This window comes from Toxorhynchites rutilus, chromosome 3 (genome assembly GCF_029784135.1).
Source record: "Toxorhynchites rutilus septentrionalis strain SRP chromosome 3, ASM2978413v1, whole genome shotgun sequence".
In the NCBI taxonomy this organism is placed as follows: domain Eukaryota; kingdom Metazoa; phylum Arthropoda; class Insecta; order Diptera; family Culicidae; genus Toxorhynchites; species Toxorhynchites rutilus.
Genome location: NC_073746.1, coordinates 62,253,848 through 62,276,658, shown reverse-complemented (window position 1 = coordinate 62,276,658; position 22,811 = coordinate 62,253,848). Strand labels below are relative to the sequence as shown.

General features: G+C 39.3%; 1 protein-coding gene across 10 annotated transcripts in view; it reads left to right on the top strand.

Annotated features, from left to right (window-relative positions):
* Positions 1–22,502, top strand: part of LOC129780515 (uncharacterized) — a 90,282-nt gene extending 67,780 nt beyond the window's left edge. For 9 of the 10 annotated variants that reach the window (XM_055788839.1, XM_055788835.1, XM_055788834.1 and 6 more), the window contains exons 5-6: positions 21,313–21,510; positions 21,737–22,502. In XM_055788839.1, the coding sequence (XP_055644814.1) occupies positions 21,313–21,510; positions 21,737–22,075 (537 nt within the window). In that variant the 3' untranslated portion in view covers positions 22,076–22,502. The remainder of the gene's footprint in view (positions 1–21,312; positions 21,511–21,736) is intronic. The other variant, XM_055788842.1, reaches the window with a different exon arrangement.
* Positions 22,503–22,811: the final 309 nt, after the last annotated feature.

Here is a 22,811-nt window from a genome sequence, read left to right as displayed (position 1 = left end):
TATCAATACGGCATCTGTAGTAAATAGTTATACTACCAAACAAGCAGGTGACCACTTTGCCCCCACTACCCCTAGTATTTTTTCAAGTAACATGAAAGAGTTGTGGTTAGAAAACCTTTTTCTCTTTAGCCAGGTCCTTCTTTCGATGGATGGGTGACTTATTGGTGATTACAGAGGTGGAGAAAATAATAGGTGCGAAGGATGCTTTTCCGTAAATTTGATAATAAATGGTAAATAAACGGCTTACTTTATAGTTCAACATATCAATTTCATTGTTTAAACGTTACTTCACAATTGGTTACAAAATTATTAGATTAATAAAGAAAGACACTAACATATTTCGCAATATTCACATTTTTCGGAGGAATATTAAAAAAAAGTGCGAATCATAAATTTGAAAGAAAACATATTCATTGTTTCTAATGAATAGTAGATATGTTCTACTGAGAGAACTTTTAGTATTTAGTTGGAAATTCATTACTTTTCAATACAGCCATTCCATGTTAAATCGATATAGTGGTTCTCAGATTTTCGTGAAAAGTGGTAGATTTGTTATTTATCGCAAAATATTAGATCCGTGTTTTTTATTTCTCATATTTGCAAAAAATTTGGATCTTTGTTTGAGTAATTATTGATTGTGTTAGTTTTTCATGGTTTTCTCGGTTGAGGATAGAGAGCGCTATATGTTTTTATGTTTTTTCTTGAAAGCTGAGGTTTTTTTTTTGCACATGACATATCCCGAAATCAAAGATGTGTCTTTTTTTAGTTTTTGAGCTATGATTTTTCAAATTTAACTTGTTTTTAGTCTTCATTCAATATTCCTATGCAAATAGACTAGATCTGTGCGACTAGAATCCATTTTTTTCGCAAGAGTAATATTTTTCCAAAAAAGACTCAATTTCATATGTCGATTGTCTGAATCGGTTGAGTACTTCAAAAGTAATGAATTTCTGAAAAACGCATTTTTGGAAGGAAAGGCAAACAATGATTTTTTGAACCATCGGTTGATTTTGAAAAATCATAACATTAACACATTGCGGACCGCTCACGAGTTTTCTTGTGTTTCGCGTTCCGTCTGTTACGGATGGATCACGAAATAACCCGTGTTTTCGTTGCCGAAAAATAATCTACCAGTTCCCCTTGGAATTGAAAAATACATTCATGCCAAAGAGTTTAGATTAACCACTTATCCAAAGAGAGCCAAAGAGTTAGCATTAACCACTGGTGGGCTTCTATTATCGAGGAGAATCTGGAAAGATGTTTTTTTTCGTTGCTGGAAAATAATCTGCCAATTCTCCTGGGAATTGAAAAAAACAGTCAAGCGAAAGAGTTTATTATGTTTTCTATCTATATAATACTGCGACCAAATACATTTGGTTTTGTGATTTTTCAATCAAGTGCGATCAATGTAAGACCACGTCTTTCGGCAATTTATTACAGGTGCAATGAATCTTAAGAAGGAATTCCCGCTCTATGAGCACTGGCAAACGATGTTTACTCAACAATTTCTCAAACGAGAAATGGGTGTTGTGAAAAAGATGAGCGAACGCAAAAGTTATGTAAACTGATATGATGCAACAGATATTTTTTCTATTGGAAATGGATCACAAATCATATCACAATACAAGAAATGTATTATGTATTATACAACTCTCGTGTGATTGCTTCTTTTGCTGAATATTGTGCCTTCAACGTAATGCTCTCGTTTTCGAAGTCCCCCAAATATTCATTTATTCATTCATTCAGAATAGATTCAGATGCAACTAAAAACAAATGATCACTAAATCAACGATAGTCCTACGTCACCCTTGCGGTTATATCACATATATAACCCACTTCCTGTTTTTGTGTTTTATATTCGCGATATTTCTTTTGACCTCGTTCCAAAGATTTTCTATTGGGTTGAGGTCCGGAAACTGCGCTGGCCAGTCCAAAACGTCAAATCTTTTTTTCAACGAATCATTGTTTTACCCTTTTCGGGGTGTGTTTAGTGTCGTTATCCTATTGGAATCTCCATTTTAATGACATTTCTTCCTCAGCATAAGGTAGAATTACTTCATTCAAGATGCCAAGATATTCATTCCGTGTTGTAATAGATTTTATTCAAAAAAAAAAGAGGTCCATGAAAAGTATCCCCATACCATAATGCAATCCCCGCTATGCTTGATGGTCTTCTTCGTGTATTGTGGAGAGAACTCGCCTTTCTGAGATTTTTTTCTTCCAAAATATATATTTTATTAAGGCACATGTGGCGTTAGCCTTACGGGGCCGGGAGTCCAATATTTTGACAATTTTTGTCTTACAACTATATTAGTAATATGTAACCGATTACTCGCGGTTGGCGCGAGGTTAGTATTACAAGTGTTCTCGTAATTGGTATGTTGCAGTCTTCGATGCTCTGTACGTGTGCCCGACACGGGATACTTCCTATTGGGATGCAGCTGACCATTAATCAGCAACGCCCCCTAGTCTGTACCCCATATCTAGCGTGGTGCGTCTTTCTCGACTCGAGGAATCCAGTCATTTCTGGGATGTCTGAAATAATATCGGCTACCTGCACCGAATAAATTTACGTTTGTTCCGTCCCTTCATAGCACATTTCTGAAGAGCTGGCTCCATGTTGTTTGAGATTCTCTAGATGATATTTAACGAATACCATTCTTTTTTACGATTTCTCTCCGATACAAAGATGTAAAGAAAGGATCTTTTTTCGCCAATTTCAGTATTCGGTGGTCTCCCCATAGAACTAGTTCGTGTTCTATGTGTTTCTGATTTCATCCGGTATTTCAAGGCTTTTGCAAGCATATTCTGTGAGCAGCCGATGGTTTCTACTATTTCTTCAAAAGATTTACCTTCATATCGCAGCTTTTTAATCAACCGTCTTTCATCGGAACTGCAATGTTTACCACGACCCATTGTCTGTAAACAAAAAGCAAAATATTAAAGCCAACATATAAAATATTAGTATATCAGTACAGACTTACTATTTTCATTCACAGAAAATCGTAAATCAATAGCCAATTTGTATTAAAAGTTACGTCACGATGTATAGTATAGTAAAACACCCATTGTTTTTGTCCACCCATCGGAAGAAGGTCACTGCTACAGGGAAAGATTTTTCCTAATAACAACTTTCTTGTTCATCATGTTTATGTTCGTGAAATAATAGAGATTCTGTACCGCTGCTGGACATCTCGACTAAGATTCCGACACTATAGAAACTTCACAAACATTAAATACGTTATACGAAATTGGTTATATCTCGAGAATGTTTAGTCTTAGGGTAAAATGTTTTGTATTTCATGTAAAATACATGTATATTTCATTATTCATAACACTTTTCTCAAATAGATACAATCTCACGATGTATTGCAATTTTATAAATTATTAAAATTTCATTTTTGAAGAGTCCGAATTTATTGAACTATTTATGAAAAGTTTATCATAGCACGTGTACAACTTGTTACCGAATGCTCTTAACCCTTTGCGGTTGGAATTAATTGCTCTTGAAATAGATCCTCTTATCTTTACACGCTCATAATATTTTGTTTGTATCGAGTACCGTTACCAATTGTTCATCGAAATTCCGTATACATCCGTGAAAAAGTTCACTAGACATTGCAATTCGTTCAGAAAAAATGTAAACTATTACATCTTTAAATAAAGTATTTATCATGATTCCTTGTTGTAGTGGCTGAGAGCAGACAGACGACTGCAAAGGGTTAAACTGCCGTTTTTGCACATAATTTTCACATGTTTCATTTTGGAAAATTTCATTTTTCGTCATAAAACGATACGTGAACAAATATTGCAAACAAATATTGTTTGTTCCCAGTATTGTAAAAAACAACATCAAGTTCAATTTTCCCTTGTTGATACTCTATGCATAACTGTCCCACCATGAAGTTTTAAACCCGTTATCAAGCTAGATTGATTCAAGTGAAGAGAATTTTCTCATTTCATTAACACTCCTATACTCGCGCATTGGTCTGTCAGACCGATAAATCAATAATTCGTTCATTTCTCAGAAAATATCAACACTATGACTTTGCGATTCACTCTAGCTTCGTTATTCGTCGTTCGTCATCGTTTAGCGTGTCGCATCTGTTTGTACAAAGGGGACGCATGCCACTTTTTTAACACTTTCGGTCTGACACACCGACGCGAGTATAGGAGTAACTGTTTTGGACAAGTGCCTTTTCTCATATTCTAGAATATTGTTGAATGAAATGTATAAATTAATGTTAGTGGCGTGGAGTATTTATTGAATATAATGCATGAGATCAATACCGGACTATTCTTATTTGATTTCAGTCTCTTTTGTAGCTGGATTGAACGGATCCATATATTAACTATTCATCGATATATTCGTCGTTAGATTCTTACGTTCAAAAGCAAAATATAAATGTTTGACTTTCGTATAGTTATTCGCTAAATATAATGGTCATACATATACACACTTGAGAAAGATTTTCACTTGTGGAAGAATTGTAAACAGTAAACTATAAACTAATCGGTAGCTTATGGTAATTTTTAACAGTTACAGTTTCGGGCATATTTTTTTTATAATTGTCCATCCAATTTCTTCCAGAAGAAAAAGAAAAGGAAGTTCCTAGAAATCCTTTTCTATCATTTTTTTATGACCCATCTAAAAAAAGGCAGTAATCCTAAGTTTACTAAGAAAACAGAGACAAAAAATATTAGAATATGCAAACTTTATATTCCAGAACCTTTATCGTCTGGTAATCATCTAGAAGGTCGTACATCCTTCTCTTCGATAAAAGACCCGAAAAACACGCAACAACTGCATGAAATGTAAAAAAACATGTTTGTTTCGAGCATGCAGTTATGCTATGTTCTGATTATTATTCCAATGAAACCACAATCGATTAATATGTTTTTATGTTATTTCATAGCTCTTTATACTTCCATGAATTATATTCAGTTGCTTGCTTTTATTTAATAACAGTGAAAAATTCGAATTTCGTTATTTGTGTTCGAGTATCTAAAATTACTCTATTTTGAGGAGGTTGAATTAGATGACTATTAAAACATAATGAAGACGTAATGAACATATTCTTTGGAGTTTTTTCATTCAATCACAATCACACAATCACATTCTTCAAATAAGTGCCAATAAAGCCTGAAAAATACACAATGGAAACATTACAGAGAAGTACAATTTTCGGTCTGTGACACCGTGTGCGAGTATACGTGTTATGATTTTGCACGCGAGTACAGGAGGGTTAAACAATAGTTTACAGCCTATAATTATACCGGTGTATTGCTAAACAGAAATGCTTAAAGCATCTGGTAGACCAATAAGGCAGAAAACTGTGATTGCGTTTTTCTCAGTTGCTGATTTTGGGACATGGGACATCTATGCGTAGAACGGCAGATATGATAATGAAAATTGTAGTTTTGGGTAGCTTCATCATTTGTACCTAGTTCCAATAGAATCGAAGCGTCAAAATTTGCTCTCTTTTTTCGGTTGATTTGGGGTGGAATTTGATAATTGGAATATAGAGCAATTTCATGTCAAATCGCCAATGGCAATCAATTTTTGAGTAAGATTTTTAGCAATGTATTTTAAGTGTTATTTTTCCTAAATATTTAATTGATTTTGCAAGAACTTTGTCGAACATCATATTTCAATCAGACATCTGAATTTTGAGTTACGATTTTTTGAAGAAAGATCAACGAGTTTGAATGCGCCCTTTTCAAAAATCAGCCGTAATTAATATTGGTCATATGACAACGAAAATTGTGATTCGGGTAGTGTCCATCATCAGTAAGGGAACCACTGGTAATACGGACAGTGGGGGTAATATGAACAGGTGGTTGATTTGTATAGTTACATTTTAAATTTCAGGTTTCTGTAAATGAAAATAACTTCTACATGTTATTCTATAATATTTAAGCCACCCTATGGCAATGAATACTGATCAAAAATGGAAAAGGAGAACAAAAACCGAAAATCATGATTCCGCGTGTGGATGTAATTTTAGCTGCTTCGATATTAAGCATTTTGAGTGGTTTAATATCAAATTCAATTAGCTGATGGTTATATTTCGTTTTGTGAAAGAACAAAGAAGCGATATGAGGTATGTACGGAAAAGTAAATTCATGTTTGAGTGGTAAATTTTAAATTCTTGAAATATTTGTACTGGTGGGGTAAAACGGACAATTGCCAGTGGGAATGAGATGGATTGTGAAAAGTCTGCTTAATATATTCCTAAGGAATGCCCTGCGTGTATAAATGGAAATCAAATCGCCAAATGTGGACTGTTTAGAAGCTGACTGGAACCAAAAGCAAAATAGTTGAGGCTCTGTACGTTTATACTGCTGAAAAGCACGATATCACATCTAGGTAGATTAATTCGATTTTTTCATCATTTAATGGACATTCGTGATGAGTTCAGACCTTGGTTGAATAAAATTATTCCTCTCGTGATCGATAAACGCTTCATATATTACAAACCAGTCCGTATTACCCCCACTATATGTCCATATTACCCGCATCGAAAAAAATGTTGTACTTCCCGGTCTGTTTTAATTTCAGTGAAAAACAATGAAAAACACTTTTTTGTAAAATATTTGGCCAAACAGGTGGAAAAACAATATATTATATTGCAAGAAACTGCATCTAAATTTTGTGAAACATGAGTTTTCAAAGATATAATTGAAGTTCTTCTTAACATGTCCGTTTTACCCCCACCTCCCCTACCAAGTTTCAAAGAAATTGAAAGGGCCGGGTCAAATTCCGCTGTTTTTCAGTCGTTTTGGCGTGGAATAGCTCTATATCAAAAGCACCCTTAAAATTCATTCCAAACAGTAGCAAATTGTATCGGTGTTATTTTAAATTTAGCAACGTTCCATTTCTGCTATCCACAGGCCCAAACAAAGTTGCATCTCCGATAACCAGAGCATTGTGAACAATCTCCCAACTTGGTTATGTTCAGATTTTGGCAACTATCTTCTTTCGGAAATGCAAAGCACACCCCGCCAAGCTACTCCTACTATCTATTGTTGGTTCAGAAACAACGTATTTGAACAGGGTGGATGCTTGCACCGTACCAATTTAAACGGGTAAACAACGCGCATAACCGAACCGTGGGCAGCAGCAGTAGCGTAATGGGAAATCACGACTGTCGCTATCACTACATTGTGTTCGCGCTATCGTGAACGCAACCGGAAGAAAATCGCTACAAACGCATTCCACCGCCGTACGCTACTTGACGGCGAAAGTATGGAAGCGACATGTTTTCCGAGTTGCATAAACTCGAACCCACTTCTCTTGTTTCGCATCCGTGTATGGAGTATCCTCTCGGTGCACTGCATTGCTGCTACTGACTGGATGCTGCATCCTGGATGCGATGGTATTGTATATTTTGAATTCATTGCAATGTCGTCGCCCGAATTGAAAATAGGGCGTGAGAAGATGATTTACAGATAATGGAATTGGGAAAATGCTGAACGAGCTATTCGTTGCAAATATCGTTTGTTTATAGACACTCTTTAGAAGACAAAATAATGAACTGTTGGAACAGAAGATATGCGCTCAATGAAACCGATTCAGTGAAAAAACGACAGTTGGAACTAGGATTGGGCGGCCTTTTTTTCTCCGATTTACGATTTTTCGGATTGATTCTTCCTACTCCTACTTCCTACTTTCTTTGCTATTTTTCCAATCTTTTTGACCGCAGAATTTTTTTTGTAAATTTGTTTTTTGTGAACATTGATTCTCACCAAAATCCACAAATTTCATAAACATTGGATCCTTAGCAAGTTTGTCAAATCAGTGGTCGTAAATTCAGGAGAAGCAGTTTTGTATGTTTGGTTATTACAAAACAAGTGGTCACAAGTTATATTTACAGCATCACATTCCCAAGGCTGACAGTGAAAATTGCTATGAGATGGGATGGTGACATCAGGTCCAGCTGAAGCGTTCTTTTCTAGAACAGTTGTTGAACATTAGTTGTTGAATTTCTGATGATAATTTCAATTAATTTATTTGATTAAATAATTCCTTAACTGTTCAAGTTGAATGCTGTGAAAATACATTTTTCTAGGCTTTCAAGTTTTTTGTGACTTATATTCTGAGAATCAAACTGAAATGCCTTTGATGTTAGAATAGAAATGTGAAATGATTATTTCATGTTTTAGAAAAAGACAATACTTATATAGTACAAGTAAATAAAAAAGTTCACATTGGCATTCGATTTATCAAAGATCGATTCAGCAAAGGTCGATTCTTTGGTACCGATTTAAATCGCCGTTTAGAAAATCGCAATCTTGGATTTGCATTTTTGCATAACTGTGTTCTACTAGTCAAGCCCTTTCATTTGATACCCATATTAATGGGGTTTTGGGAAATTATGTAGTCCGCGATTTTGTAATGGAAGCCATTTGCATTTTTCATAAATTATTGTGTTCTACTAGTGTTCTACTTGTCAATTTGATAGCCTCAATCACGGAAAGCAACTACGAATTGTACAGTTCAAACAAGCTCAAGCTCAAGCCCTCTCATTTGATACCCATAATAATAGGGTTTGAGAAAATATGTAGTCGCCATTTTGTGGTGGCAGCCATCTTGGACTTGCATTTTTCATGAATAACTGTGTTCTACTAGTCAAGCCCTTTCGTTTGGTACCCATATTAACGGGGTTTTAACATAATATGTAGTCCGCCATTTTGTAGTTGCAGCCATCTTGGATTTGCATTTTTCATAAATTACCGTGTTCTACTAGTCAAGCCCTTTCATTTGATACCCATATTGGTTTTGGAGAACCCATATCGATGAGGTTTTGAGAAAATATGTGATCCGCCTTGTTTTAGCGGCCGCCATTCTGGATTTTGAAGATCATGAAATACGCAGTTTTATAATGACTACAGAAATCAAGGTGTGTTCCAAATTTCAGATCGGACAACTGAGAGGGGGTCAAATTTCTATCAATGTGGGTCAGCGCTACAAACAAACATGTTACAAACATACAAACATACAAACATACAAACATACAAACATACAAACATACAAACATACAAACATACAAACATACAAACATACAAACATACAAACATACAAACATACAAACATACAAACATACAAACATACAAACATACAAACATACAAACATACAAACATACAAACATACAAACATACAAACATACAAACATACAAACATACAAACATACAAACATACAAACATACAAACATACAAACATACAAACATACAAACATACAAACATACAAACATACAAACATACAAACATACAAACATACAAACATACAAACATACAAACATACAAACATACAAACATACAAACATACAAACATACAAACATACAAACATACAAACATACAAACATACAAACATACAAACATACAAACATACAAACATACAAACATACAAACATACAAACATACAAACATACAAACATACAAACATACAAACATACAAACATACAAACATACAAACATACAAACATACAAACATACAAACATACAAACATACAAACATACAAACATACAAACATACAAACATACAAACATACAAACATACAAACATACAAACATACAAACATACAAACATACAAACATACAAACATACAAACATACAAACATACAAACATACAAACATACAAACATACAAACATACAAACATACAAACATACAAACATACAAACATACAAACATACAAACATACAAACATACAAACATACAAACATACAAACATACAAACATACAAACAGGAGTGTACAGGAGCAACGTAGGGAGTGCCGAGCACATCAGGGTTGACGCCAGTAAGATCCTGATTACGATATACTGGTACGACACGGAAAACGGACATGTTAAGGATGAGAATTACTTTCGACGCTAAAGGCTGACAATCGTGCTATCCTGTTCCCTGAGTAAGGAAGGGTGACACCTTCCTGAAACGGCGTGTGGGCTAATAGCGCGGTTGCCCCCGTCCCGGTAATAACTTGGCAAGTCTTCGGGTACGTTCGATGCTCGTCTAGGCTCAGGCACTAGGTACTAGGCGTCAGATGTCACATTCCTGACTTGCGCTGATCTGGCTCTGAACACGGTCCCCATGAAGGACCGTGTCAACCCCCTGCATGGCCTCACTGCTTGCATAGATAACCATGGGATCACTGATAGCGACTATGTGCAACGAGCGGAGATAGCGGCCCGGAGTTGGGACCCAACAACAAAAATGAGTTTCCAAACAAATTCAACAGAAATCGAGAGCGAAATCGAAGAGGTAGGCATCTTTGCCAGAAGGGGACAGGTGATGAGATCTCCGCCGCTGAGCCAACCACCAGCACCAAAATCCACAAGCGATAAATACATCGGAGAGCAGCCAAACCTGCAACACGAGAAAACTAAGCTGGGTGAGGCCAAAAGGGCATCTGATGAACTCTACGAGTACATTAAGCCTCGCAGTAACGTTCACGCCGTCATAAGGACCTTGACGATTAAAATCAAATCGGCGCTTGCAGCAGCCGAACGCGAGCAACAATTCTGGAGAGCAAAAGCTGAAAAGGCGGAGAACGCACTGAAAGAGAATGTGCAGAGTAAGCCGATAGAAGCGATCTCGACACCAATGAGTGACAGTACCCCGTTAACCGCGAAAAGGAAAAGACTAACTCCTGAAGAGAAAAGGGCAGCAAAGAAACAAAAAGATGGTAGCGAAGTGGCTAATGGTGAAAGCAAACAGAACAACGAAGAGATAAATGAGTGGAAAAAGATTGAAAGAAAGAAAAAAGAAGAGAAGAAGAAAGAAAAATTAAAGCCTAGGCTGGAGAGGCCAAAGCCGGACGCTCTGATTGTGGCTACAGCGGGCGCTGCAACATATGCTGAGATTTTGCGAAAAGTTAAAGAGGATCCGTCCCTGAAAAATCTCGGAGAAAACGTGGCCAAAGTAAGGCGAACTCAAAATGGACAATTGCTGTTCGAATTGAAGAAGGACCCAACGATTAGAAGCTCAACTTATAAAGAGCTTGTCGAGAAATCTTTGGGCGAAACAGCGAAAGTGAGAGCTCTGTCCCAAGAAACAGTTGTAGAATGTAGAAACCTGGATGAGATCACTACAGATACCGAATTGAGAGTAGCCCTGAATGAACAGTTTGAGCTGGGAGAAGTCGCCATATCAATCAGGCTGAGGAAAGCATTTGGAAATACTCAAATAGCAACCTTAAGACTGCCAAGAACCGCAGCTAGCAAGCTATTGGAGGTTGGTAAGATGAAAGTCGGATGGACGGTGTGTTCCCTGAGAGCTATCCAGCAAGTATCTAGGTGTTTCAAGTGCATGGACTTTGGCCACCAAGCAAAGTACTGTAAAGGACCTGACAGATCGGAGCTCTGTATAAGATGCGGCGACAAGGGGCATTTGGCAAAGAATTGTACTAAGCCCCCAAGGTGCATGCTCTGCACGACGGAGGAAGAAAAAGACCACGCCACAGGGGGATCGAGATGCCCGGTCTATAAAAGGGCGATGGCAGCAATAACCAAATGGAGGTAACCCAGATAAACCTGAATCACTGCGACACGGCGCAACAATTGCTATCGCAAGCCGCATCAGAAACCAAATGCGATGTGGCGATCATAGCAGAGCCGTATCAAGTACCTCCAGATAACGGAAACTGGTTGACCGATAAAGCTAGAATGGCTGCACTATCGACGATGGGAAGATACCCCATCCAGGAAGTGGTATCCAATACATACGAAGGGTTCGTGATAGCCAAAATAAATGGAATCTTCGTATGTAGCTGCTATGCCCCCCCGAGATGGACAATAGAACAGTTTGATCTGATGCTATATAACCTAACAGAAGAGCTCATCGGACGGAGTCCCATAGTCATCGGTGGAGACTTCAACGCCTGGGCAGTGGAGTGGGGGAGCAGATTTACCAACGCGAGGGGTTTTAGTCTACTGGAAGCCCTGGCGAAGCTGAATGTGAGACTGGTCAACGAAGGCTACACCAGCACTTTCCATAGAAACGGTCGAGAATCAATCATCGATGTTACCTTCTGCAGTCCGATGTTGGCAGTAAATTGGAGAGTATGTGATGATTACACTCACAGCGACCATCAAGCAATCCGCTACACTGTGCGCTGTCAGAGTTCATCTAAAACAAGAAATATAAAAACAAAAGGTCGCAGGTGGAAGTCGAAGAAATTCGACAAGAATTTATTCATTGAAGCACTCCGAGAGGAGCGAACAGTCACCAGTCTTAGTGCCGGCGAACTAACAAATTTGGTAGTGAGAGCATGCGACGTTACCATGCCACGAAAACTAATACCGAAAGGCGAACGTCGCCCAGTTTATTGGTGGAACGAGACGATTAACTCCCTTCGGTCGAACTGTCTCCGAGCCAGGAGGAGGATGCAAAGGGCCAGAAATGCTATCGACAGAGTAGAGCGCAGGGAAGAACTCAAAACAGCAAAAGCCGCCCTTAAGCATGAAATAAGACGTAGTAAGATAAACTGCTTCAGAGAACTATGCCGCGATGCCGATGCGAACCCTTGGGGCAATGCATATAGGGTGGTGATGGCAAAGATTAAAGGTTCATCGACACCCAGTGAAAGCTGTCCGGTGCGGTTGAAGAATATTGTAGAAGGGCTCTTCCCGCAGCATGATCCAACGAGCTGGCCAGCAACACCATATAGTGAAAATGAAGAACACGTCGAGAGAGTGTCCACAGAAGAGCTGCTGGCGGCGGCAAAAGAACTGAAAGTGAATAAAGCACCTGGCCCCGACGGAATCCCAAATGTGGCCCTCAAAGCCGCGGTTGAAGCGTATCCAGATCTTTTCAGAGCAACGATGCAAAAGTGTCTGGATGAAGGATGCTTTCCAGATATTTGGAAGAAGCAGAAACTGGTACTGTTGCCGAAACCAGGAAAGCCGCCAGGGGAACCCTCTTCCTATAGGCCCATCTGTCTACTGGATACCCTCGGAAAACTGCTGGAGAAGATAATTCTGAACAGGTTGACGAAGTACACAGAAAGTGACAACGGACTCTCGAAGACGCAGTTCGGGTTCCGGAAATATAAATCCACGGTGGATGCCATCCTGTTAGTTGCCGAAGCAGCCAGAAAAGCCTTAAAACAGAATAGACGCGGCGATCGATACTGCGCTATAATAACGATTGACGTGAAAAATGCTTTCAACAGCGCCAGTTGGGAAGCTATTGCCGAAGCACTGCACCGAATGAAGGTACCGAATTATGTGTGCCAGATCCTCAAAAGCTACTTTCAAAACAGGGTTCTGACTTACGACACAGAGAAGGGACAGAAGGCATTGAATATAACAGCGGGTGTCCCTCAGGGCTCCATCTTGGGTCCAACGCTGTGGAACGGGATGTACGATGGTGTGCTGAGGTTGAAGCTTCCTACAGGAGTGAAGATTACCGGCTTCGCCGATGATATTTCCCTGACGGTGACAGGCGAGACTCGTGAGGAAATCGAGATGCTGGCTACAGAGGCGATAAAGATAGTGGAAAATTGGATGAAAGAGGCTAAGTTGCAGATAGCACATCACAAAACCGAAATGGTGTTGGTCAGCAATCACAGAGTTGTAAAGCAAGCGAAGATCAATGTTGGGGCGCATACTATCGTCTCCAAACGTGAGCTGAAATACCTTGGGGTGATTATCGACGACCGACTAAATTTCAAGAGTCATGTTAAATACGCATGCACGAAAGCGGCCAAAGTCATCGCGGCGCTAGCTAGAGTTATGCCGAATAACGCGGGGCCTAGCAGTTGTAAGAGACGCCTCCTGGCCAGTGTAGCAACATCAATACTCCGATATGGCGGTCCAGTTTGGACAGCAGCGCTTGAATGCCAACAAAATCGCAAGCTGCTGACTAGAACATACCGAATAATGGCGATGAGAGTAGCTGCTGACTAGAACATACCGAATAATGGCGATGAGAGTAGCGAGCGCTTATAGAACTATATCTGCGGATGCGGTTTGTGTCATAGCCGGAATGATCCCGATCGATCTCACTCTGGCCGAAGACGACATGTGTTACAAACAGAGAACAGAAAGCGTGCAGAGTAACAGAAAAGTGCGGGTAAGAGCAAGGACTGGCTCCACGAGAAAGTGGCAGCAGGAGTGGAACAACACGCCTAACGGTAGATGGACCCACAGCTTGATCCCGAACATCACTACGTGGGTAGAAAGAAAACACGGAGAAGTGAGCTTCCACCTGACGCAATTCCTATCCGGTCATGGTTGTTTCAGATGGTACTTGTACAGATTCGGCCATGCAAGTTCGCCGCTTTGCCCAGAGTGTAACACAATAGAGGAGACAGCAGAACACGTGGTTTTCGACTGCCCCCGTTTTTCTATTGAAAGGGAAGAAATGTTCCTCGCTAGCAGATCAACCCTAAATGCTCAGAACATCGTCCAAAAGATGTGCGAAAGTGAAAGTACGTGGAATGCAGTGAATCGTGCAATAACAAAAATGTTGACGACGCTCCAACGAAGATGGAGGGACGAGCAAAGATTCAGCATAGCAAATCTAGAGAGATGAGTGCATGAGCACAGCCCCCTCCCGAAGTAATACCAAATGGTGGTTCCGGGGGGTCCAGGCATGAAGTACAAGGAGGTGGTTTTAGTGAGTAAAAATCTCACACTACCCAGTCAACATGGCGACGGAGAGTCTATGAAGATCTCCACCTCCTTGCCAAAAAAAAAAAAAAAAAAAAAAAAACAACAAACATACAAACATACAAACATACAAACATACAAACATACAAACATACAAACATACAAACATACAAACATACAAACATACAAACATACAAACATACAAACATACAAACATACAAACATACAAACATACAAACATACAAACATACAAACATACAAACATACAAACATACAAACATACAAACATACAAACATACAAACATACAAACATACAAACATACAAACATACAAACATACAAACATACAAACATACAAACATACAAACATACAAACATACAAACATACAAACATACAAACATACAAACATACAAACATACAAACATACAAACATACAAACATACAAACATACAAACATACAAACATACAAACATACAAACATACAAACATACAAACATACAAACATACAAACATACAAACATACAAACATACAAACATACAAACATACAAACATACAAACATACAAACATACAAACATACAAACATACAAACATACAAACATACAAACATACAAACATACAAACATACAAACATACAAACATACAAACATACAAACATACAAACATACAAACATACAAACATACAAACATACAAACATACAACCATACAAACATACAAACATACAAACATACAAACATACAAACATACAAACATACAAACATACAAACATACAAACATACAAACATACAAACATACAAACATACAAACATACAAACATACAAACATACAAACATACAAACATACAAACATACAAACATACAAACATACAAACATACAAACATACAAACATACAAACATACAAACATACAAACATACAAACATACAAACATACAAACATACAAACATACAAACATACAAACATACAAACATACAAACATACAAACATACAAACATACAAACATACAAACATACAAACATACAAACATACAAACATACAAACATACAAACATACAAACATACAAACATACAAACATACAAAACGGATTTTGTTTTCGTAATTATTGATTGAATTTGTTTTTTATAGTTTACATGGTTTAGTGACCAAGGGCGCTATATTTTTTATATTTTTTTCTTGAAGGTTGATTTTTTTACATATCCAATGAGGCTCCAAAATCCAAAAGGTGTGCAATGAGGCTCCCATTTCTGTTAGTACTACAGTACATATTCTGTCGTATCGCCAACATTCAAAGGATACTAGAATTAAGAATAACATTGACCAGAAACCAACAAACATATGCGGTAAAGATGAACCTCAGAAACTAACTTAATAAAATTTTTAAAAGAAACCGAACATTTAAAAAAATTCAAGAACATTAAATTTGAAATATGAAGGGTTTTTTTTATTTGCCAATTCTTCGTATATAATTCATAAATATTATTTCATATTCAATTTATCGTTATTCAATCTAAAATTTAAAAAAAATGAATTCAAAGCTTTTTTAATATAAACGAGGGAAGAAAAGTTGCGGAAAAAGAAAAGTCTCGTATCCGAGCGAGATAATATGAAAGAGCTCACCACGGGTAAATAGAAGTCAGTAGCGCATGCCATTGTTGCTAGCAGCCATCTGCGACAGCACAATTTTTTTTCAAAAACATTCACAATTGACATGACAGACAGCTTAATGTAATTCTACGTCAACTACGCGCTAAGATCTCTGATACAACCCTTCTAATTTCTGGCAGTGGGGGTTTTTATTCGATTCCCGATTCCACTGTGAATGGGACGCGCGTGGATCGCTGACCCGAAATTCAAATGCAAAGCTTGTTCTGCGGAAAGAGAAATATAATAATAAGAAGTTATCTGACAGGCAGAACGCAATGCGCTGATGTCAACGGTGCGATTAGTTCCGTTCGTTACACTAGGGTAGAAGTGCCACAAGGGCCCTTATTTTTTATTTAAGTCCTTCTTGCGAAACATACTCAAAAAACTACATTTGATAAAAATCGAACGAGAAATGTTGAATCCAAGATCTAGCGCAATAAAGTAAACAAACACCCTCTTCATAGAGAGTAATCTCACTGAGGGTGAAATCGAAGGCCGTTTCCTGTTAACCCACTGATTAATGAATTATTAAAAATGAATTGTAATTATTACTATTATAAAACAAGATACACCTCGCACGACCAAACAACGTGCTCGATGTCGTGGTAACTTTGGCCACAAACACAGAGATTGCTGCTGGCAAGATTGAAACGAAAGAGTAGTGCATCTAACGAACAGTGATTGGTCATGAGTCGAGAGAAGGTTAGAATGAAGTCCCGACTTAAGTCCAGACTTTTGAACCACGGTTTGAGACTAACCTTAGGGGAAATTGAGTGAAGCCACCGGTCCAATTCATCTTCATTCCATTTGCGTTGCCAGTTTGCGAAGGTATTTTTACGGGGTAAAGAATAAAACTCATTGAAGGCGATTTGGCGATTTGAAGGGGAATATTTGCTCGCTGAGGCAAACGTTCATTCTTCGTGAGGACACCGACTGGACGACACCGTTGCTGGGCGTGCTGGACGGCGAGGGATCGAGTGCCTTTCTCAAGGCAATTGGTGTGGAGGAGTAACATGAGGAAAGAGTAGAGTTTTCCAAGGACCTTTTTGAAGGCTAGAGACGAATGAACTAAAGAAGTTTAAAGTCTCTTTAATTCAACAAGAAAAGAAAAGGTAAACGTTCAGTATCGTTCTAGATACGAAGCAATGAACATTGCTTGTTCTTCATTGTTTTGCGCCATCACATGTATTTATTTCGTTCTGGACTGTGGACGCGACCAAGTTACTCACTCGCCGATATCTCTGGCATTGCAATCATTGCATCAAACTGACACCATTGCATTAATGTTTTGAGCTACACAATTGTGTGGGGAATCATCAAGCTAGGCTATCGTCGGCTCACCAAGAAAATAATTGGCATGTGATTTGGTTTCGCATGGTGGTACCAAAACTCTTTCCACCAAGTACGTGCGTGCTTCATAACCCGTACGTAAAAATAGTTCATCTTCGCTACGCTGAAACCCCATTTGTATCTGCTCCCGTGTGCATTCGTGGTGGAAACTATGCAGCCGTAATGATAACATTTGCGATAGGGTATTTGTAATGAATCTCTGCTGAGGCAAAAATTCAGTCTTTTCCAAGCAGTTAACATTGTTTGTTTTCCGTCATCATAAAGGCTTCGTTGGTGCCTTTGACATTGCCTCAATGCATTGAACGGACGCTATGGCGAAGCAGGCGTTAAGGTTGTGCGCCAAAACATTATTTGGAGAATACCAAGGATCTTAAATGTCGTGCTGGAATGTTAAAAGTTATTTGGGCTCGCGTGCCAGTCGCAGACTGCCTTCAACTAGGATAGCATCTGCACTAATCTTGATCATAATGAAGCAATGCTACTCTTTTCGAGGTGGTTGAGATTAACAGAAAGAGATTATTTCGTTTCTTTAGTCACCATGAAATTAAATGAGGTTCTGGAATTTTGTATGTGATTTGGTTTCGCTCATACATACATACATAATCAGCGTCGTTGGATCTCTTTCGTGGTATTGTTGTCGGCGGTGATTAGAGATCCCAAGTACACGAATTCATCAACCAGTTCCAGTTCATCGCCGTCCACTGTCACTGTCCGTGGGAAGCTACACTGTTTTCTCCTTTGAGCCTCTTCCCACCATGTACTTGATTTTTGACGCATTACTTAATAGTCCCACCCTCTTGGCCTCCGCTTTTAGTCTGGCGTAGTTTGTCTCAGCCGTGGCAAAGTTTCTTGTTGTTGAGTCAATATCATCTGCGAAGCCCAGGAGTTGGGTACTTTTGTTGAAAATCGTGCTCCTCGTTTCGATGCCCGCACGTTGGATTACACCCTCAAGGGCTATATTAAATTGCATACAGGATAGTCCATCCCCTTGCCTTAAACCTCTGCATGAAGCCCGCTTGGCACTGTCCTACGAAGCCATTGGCTGTCGGGGATAGACGACGTGTTAGAATCTGGGAGAGCACCTTGTAAGCGGCGTTAGTTAGCGTTATGCCGCGGAAGTTGCCGCACTCGAACCGATCGCCCTTTTTATAGATGGGGCAAACAATACCCTCTTCCGGCAATTTATCCTCCTCCCAAATCCTGGATATTACCCAACGAAGTGCCGTTGTCAGTATATTTTTACCGTGTTTATAGAGTTCAGCCGGAAGTCGGTCTTTTCCAGCGGCTCTATTTGCCTTCAGCAGTCTGATTTCTCGCTGGATCTCCTGGAGGTGGGGGGCTGGGCCATCATTATCGTTTGAAGGCACTCCCAGGTAGGTTTCCATTACGCCTCCATCTGCTATCTCGCCATTGAGGTGCTTATCGAGGAACTGCTGACACCTATCGATCACCTCGCGCTCGCTTGTAATCAGGTTCGTCCCTACACATGTCTGGATTCGGTGTGGAGCTCTTACGAGATTGGTTCACCTTCTCATAGAACTTGCGCGTATCATTAGCCTGAAATAGTTGTTCTAATTCGTCACTATCCCTGTCCTCCTGGCACTCCCCGTCGAACCAGTCGTTTCTTGGGCTCGCAGTTTCCTCACCTAGTGCCGCGGTTGCAGTCTCTTCGATGGCAGAGCTAATCTTTCTCCAGCCGTCTTCGAGATTTGAAGTATTTAGCTCCCCAGAGGAGGGTAGTGCCTCATCCAACAGGCGCGCTTAATTCTCGGCAGCTTGCGGATCTTTTAACTGTCGAATGTTAAACCGAGGAGGACGGTTTTGCCGTGAGTTGTAAGCTCTCGATAGTTTTGCACATGTACTCCTACTAGGTAGTGGTCCGAGTCAATACCGCACCGCGCAGGGAGCGTATATTAGTGATGTTTGAGAAAAATCGGCCTTCGATGAGGACGTGGTCAATTTGGTTTGTTGTATGTTTGTCAGGTGGTCTCCAAGTGGTCTTATGAATATCCTTGCGGGGGAAGAACGTGCTTCTGATCACCAGGCCTCGGGAAGCTGCGAAGTTGATGCACCGCTGGCCGTTGTCGTTCGTGTCGGTGTGTAGACTACATGGGCCTATCACCGGTCTGTACATTGCTTCCCTACCAACCTGGGCGTTCATGAACGTTCGCTCGCCAGTAGCAAAACTTTCTTCGCTAAGGATGACAGCAGCTCTTGAACATGAGAAAGTAATGCAACTTTTTTCGAGGTCAGTAATATTAACAGAAGCGTTTCTTTTGAAAATAGCGCAAAATGATGAGAAGTGTTTATATTTCTAGTAGCTTTGAGCCACCAATGTATAGCTCTGTATGTATGCTATGGCAAACGCTTGTTTGGCGCTTGATTTACGTTGTACGAATGATGTCTAGAGGTTTTAACTGAGGCAATACTAAATAACAGGTAGCATAATATTTGATGCTTGTAAATATTGTCATTGTTGTTGTTTCCATACGGTGCCAAAGATATATTTTTGTGAAATAATGGTACTGGTACAACAAGTATATGATCGACTGTAGCCGATTCTATGTCAATTGCGAGAAAGGCCACCGAAATAGCGTTCGAGGTAAATTTTCAATGCATTGACGTGGAACAAATTGCGACATACTATAAGGCTAGTGTATTGTTCTGCGAGGGCGAGAATGAATCATCAGTCAAATATCGACAATTGATTCTACAATAAAAAAAACATTTCAGGGCAATCAAATCATTCTATTAAGCAGTTATTTCCAAAATTTCACAGCATTATGAAATAATATCCGAAGTTATAAACAAGCGACATATATAAAATCACAGCGTAGTTCTACGTCAACAATGTGGTCGTGTCCTGGACACAACCTCCTATAATTTTTTTCTCACTATTATTCCGGTGATTTTGCTCTTCCATATTGAGTTTTTGAACTCAATGAAGGTGCACGCGCGTCAGATAATTTAGCAGTGGGATTTTCTGTTATTTCTGTTAATTGAACATATAAAAGAATGCGATATTAGTGGGTATACACGAGTGATTCACCTCGATGACAGCATTCGCAATAACAACTGGATTGTGCCAGATATTCGTTTACCTTTGTGCACATACGAATACGAGGTGATGCTGCTCTTTGTTGGCGAATAATTATTTTTGCGCTGAGAACCTACATCTGTCCATCACAGGGGTTTCTAGTGTCTGCTGTGTACATAAAGCTCACCGACCGAGTGGAAAATGAACCGAACAAGAATTATGAATTTAAAATATGCAAGCTTTCGGAACATGTGCGATTGTTGACCCATAGGGATGGTCTAATTAGAAACTGGCAATTGAGAAGTGTGGGAAATGTAGCTACTATTGCATAGCATTTTTCGTGGACGGAGTTCATTCAGAACTCCCACGTAATCCGATGAGATAAACATCAGACAACTGCATGCACTAATCTTAATTCTACGTTGTATATGTACCAGCAAAATTAGCTAGCAAATGTTTTTGAATACCTGAATTGTGTAGAAAATAGCTGTAAAATAACATAAGCACATACAAAATTTTACCCCTCCAAGTTGCTTACCGCCTTCCGTCTCTATTTCGATAGATTTCCTCTGTTAGACTTTCTCATTTATTCTGATTTTCGATTCAAATCAGAGAGGATATTGCCTTCCACGATGGATTCAAATTAATACAATCTGTCAATTTTAGCTACCCTCGGTAGGTGTGCTAACAAACCGTTTTGGAGACGTCGACAATGTGCAATCGACAAGCAGACCAACGAGCCCCCCAACGACGACCCCTCGTCCAACTACTGCACCGCCTCCAACTGTGCGACCGACCACAAGGCCAGCGGTCAGGCAGACTACTTCCCGTATTATCACACCCAGGACGACGACATCCAGATTGGTGAGTATGAGGTCATAAAAAGACTGTATGGCTTTTAGTTACATCTGCATCATAATAATATTGATCCAGTAATGGAATTATGTATTACACACCACATGTATAGTAGTTCACACATAACTCCGCAAACACATTTCACACTTCACCAGAGCTTACACCAACACCAAATCGTTTTTTCTTCCTCTCACCCACCCCGCTTGTTCCGTACCGCGCTCCGCACTCCCTACAGATGGTAACGGAACCACCCGTAGCTGCTGTACCGCTTCAGCCCCAATCGGTGCCGGTCAACAGAGTTGAAGTAGTAGCACAACCGCCCCAAACTCAAGCCCCGAGCACCAGTGTGATCACCACACCGAATAATGTTATCGATCACTTTTTTATTCCACCCGGCCAACAGAACGGATCCGTTGGTAACCCGAACCAGAGCCCAATCGTGGGTCTGTTCAACCAGATTGGTACCAAGCTGGCCACCACAGCGGATGCCCTGGCTGGGATGCTGCGGAAAACCGTGGATGTCATCGTGAGCTCACATCTTCAAGCCCATCAACGGGCATCGAGGAGCTTTTGAGGAGCAGTCATTGCGAGCTGTAGTGTGCGCTTCCCAGTGCCAGTGGAGGGAATTCTTGCCGTTTTAGGCATTCTGCAACGGGCATCAAAGCGTCCGTCGGAAGGTGATCGCAAATTATTATCAAATTAGAAAGGTAAGATGATTTTGAGGAGATGAAACGTATTTGATACTCCTCAGCACAATAGCATAGCTGAGAAATTTAAATTTTGGTCGAGACTGTTTTTGAAGTGATATTGTGAAGAAGCTGGAGGGGATATATAGTTAATAGCTTTTTTGCTTTTTTGATAAAAAATCTACAGATAAATTTGAATTGAAAATGTTGGTAAGATAAGCTCAAAGCTACAACAATAAAGAATGGTTGTCGATGGACTGAAATTGCTCAGTATAAATTATGTTTTTATAATACGAATAAAAATAGTATTTTTAAGTTTGTTGTAGACTTACTGATCCGAAACATCTAATTAAAAAATAAATAAATACATTGTGATCTGGTACATCAGAAGTAACTCAGGTAAGTTGTTTATTTGCTAATCATTGTTTTGTTTACCCAATATCAACGTCAGAATATTTATTCATTTTTTAATATATTGAATAATTATTGAAACCTGTCTCGGTAGTGCTACCATGTAGATTGTCCAAGACAAACCGGTTTATTTTATCTTGTTTACGACACATGTGTAGCTGTGTAGTTTTAGTAGCTTTCAATCATTTTCCCCAATTGGTTTTCTCCAGTTCT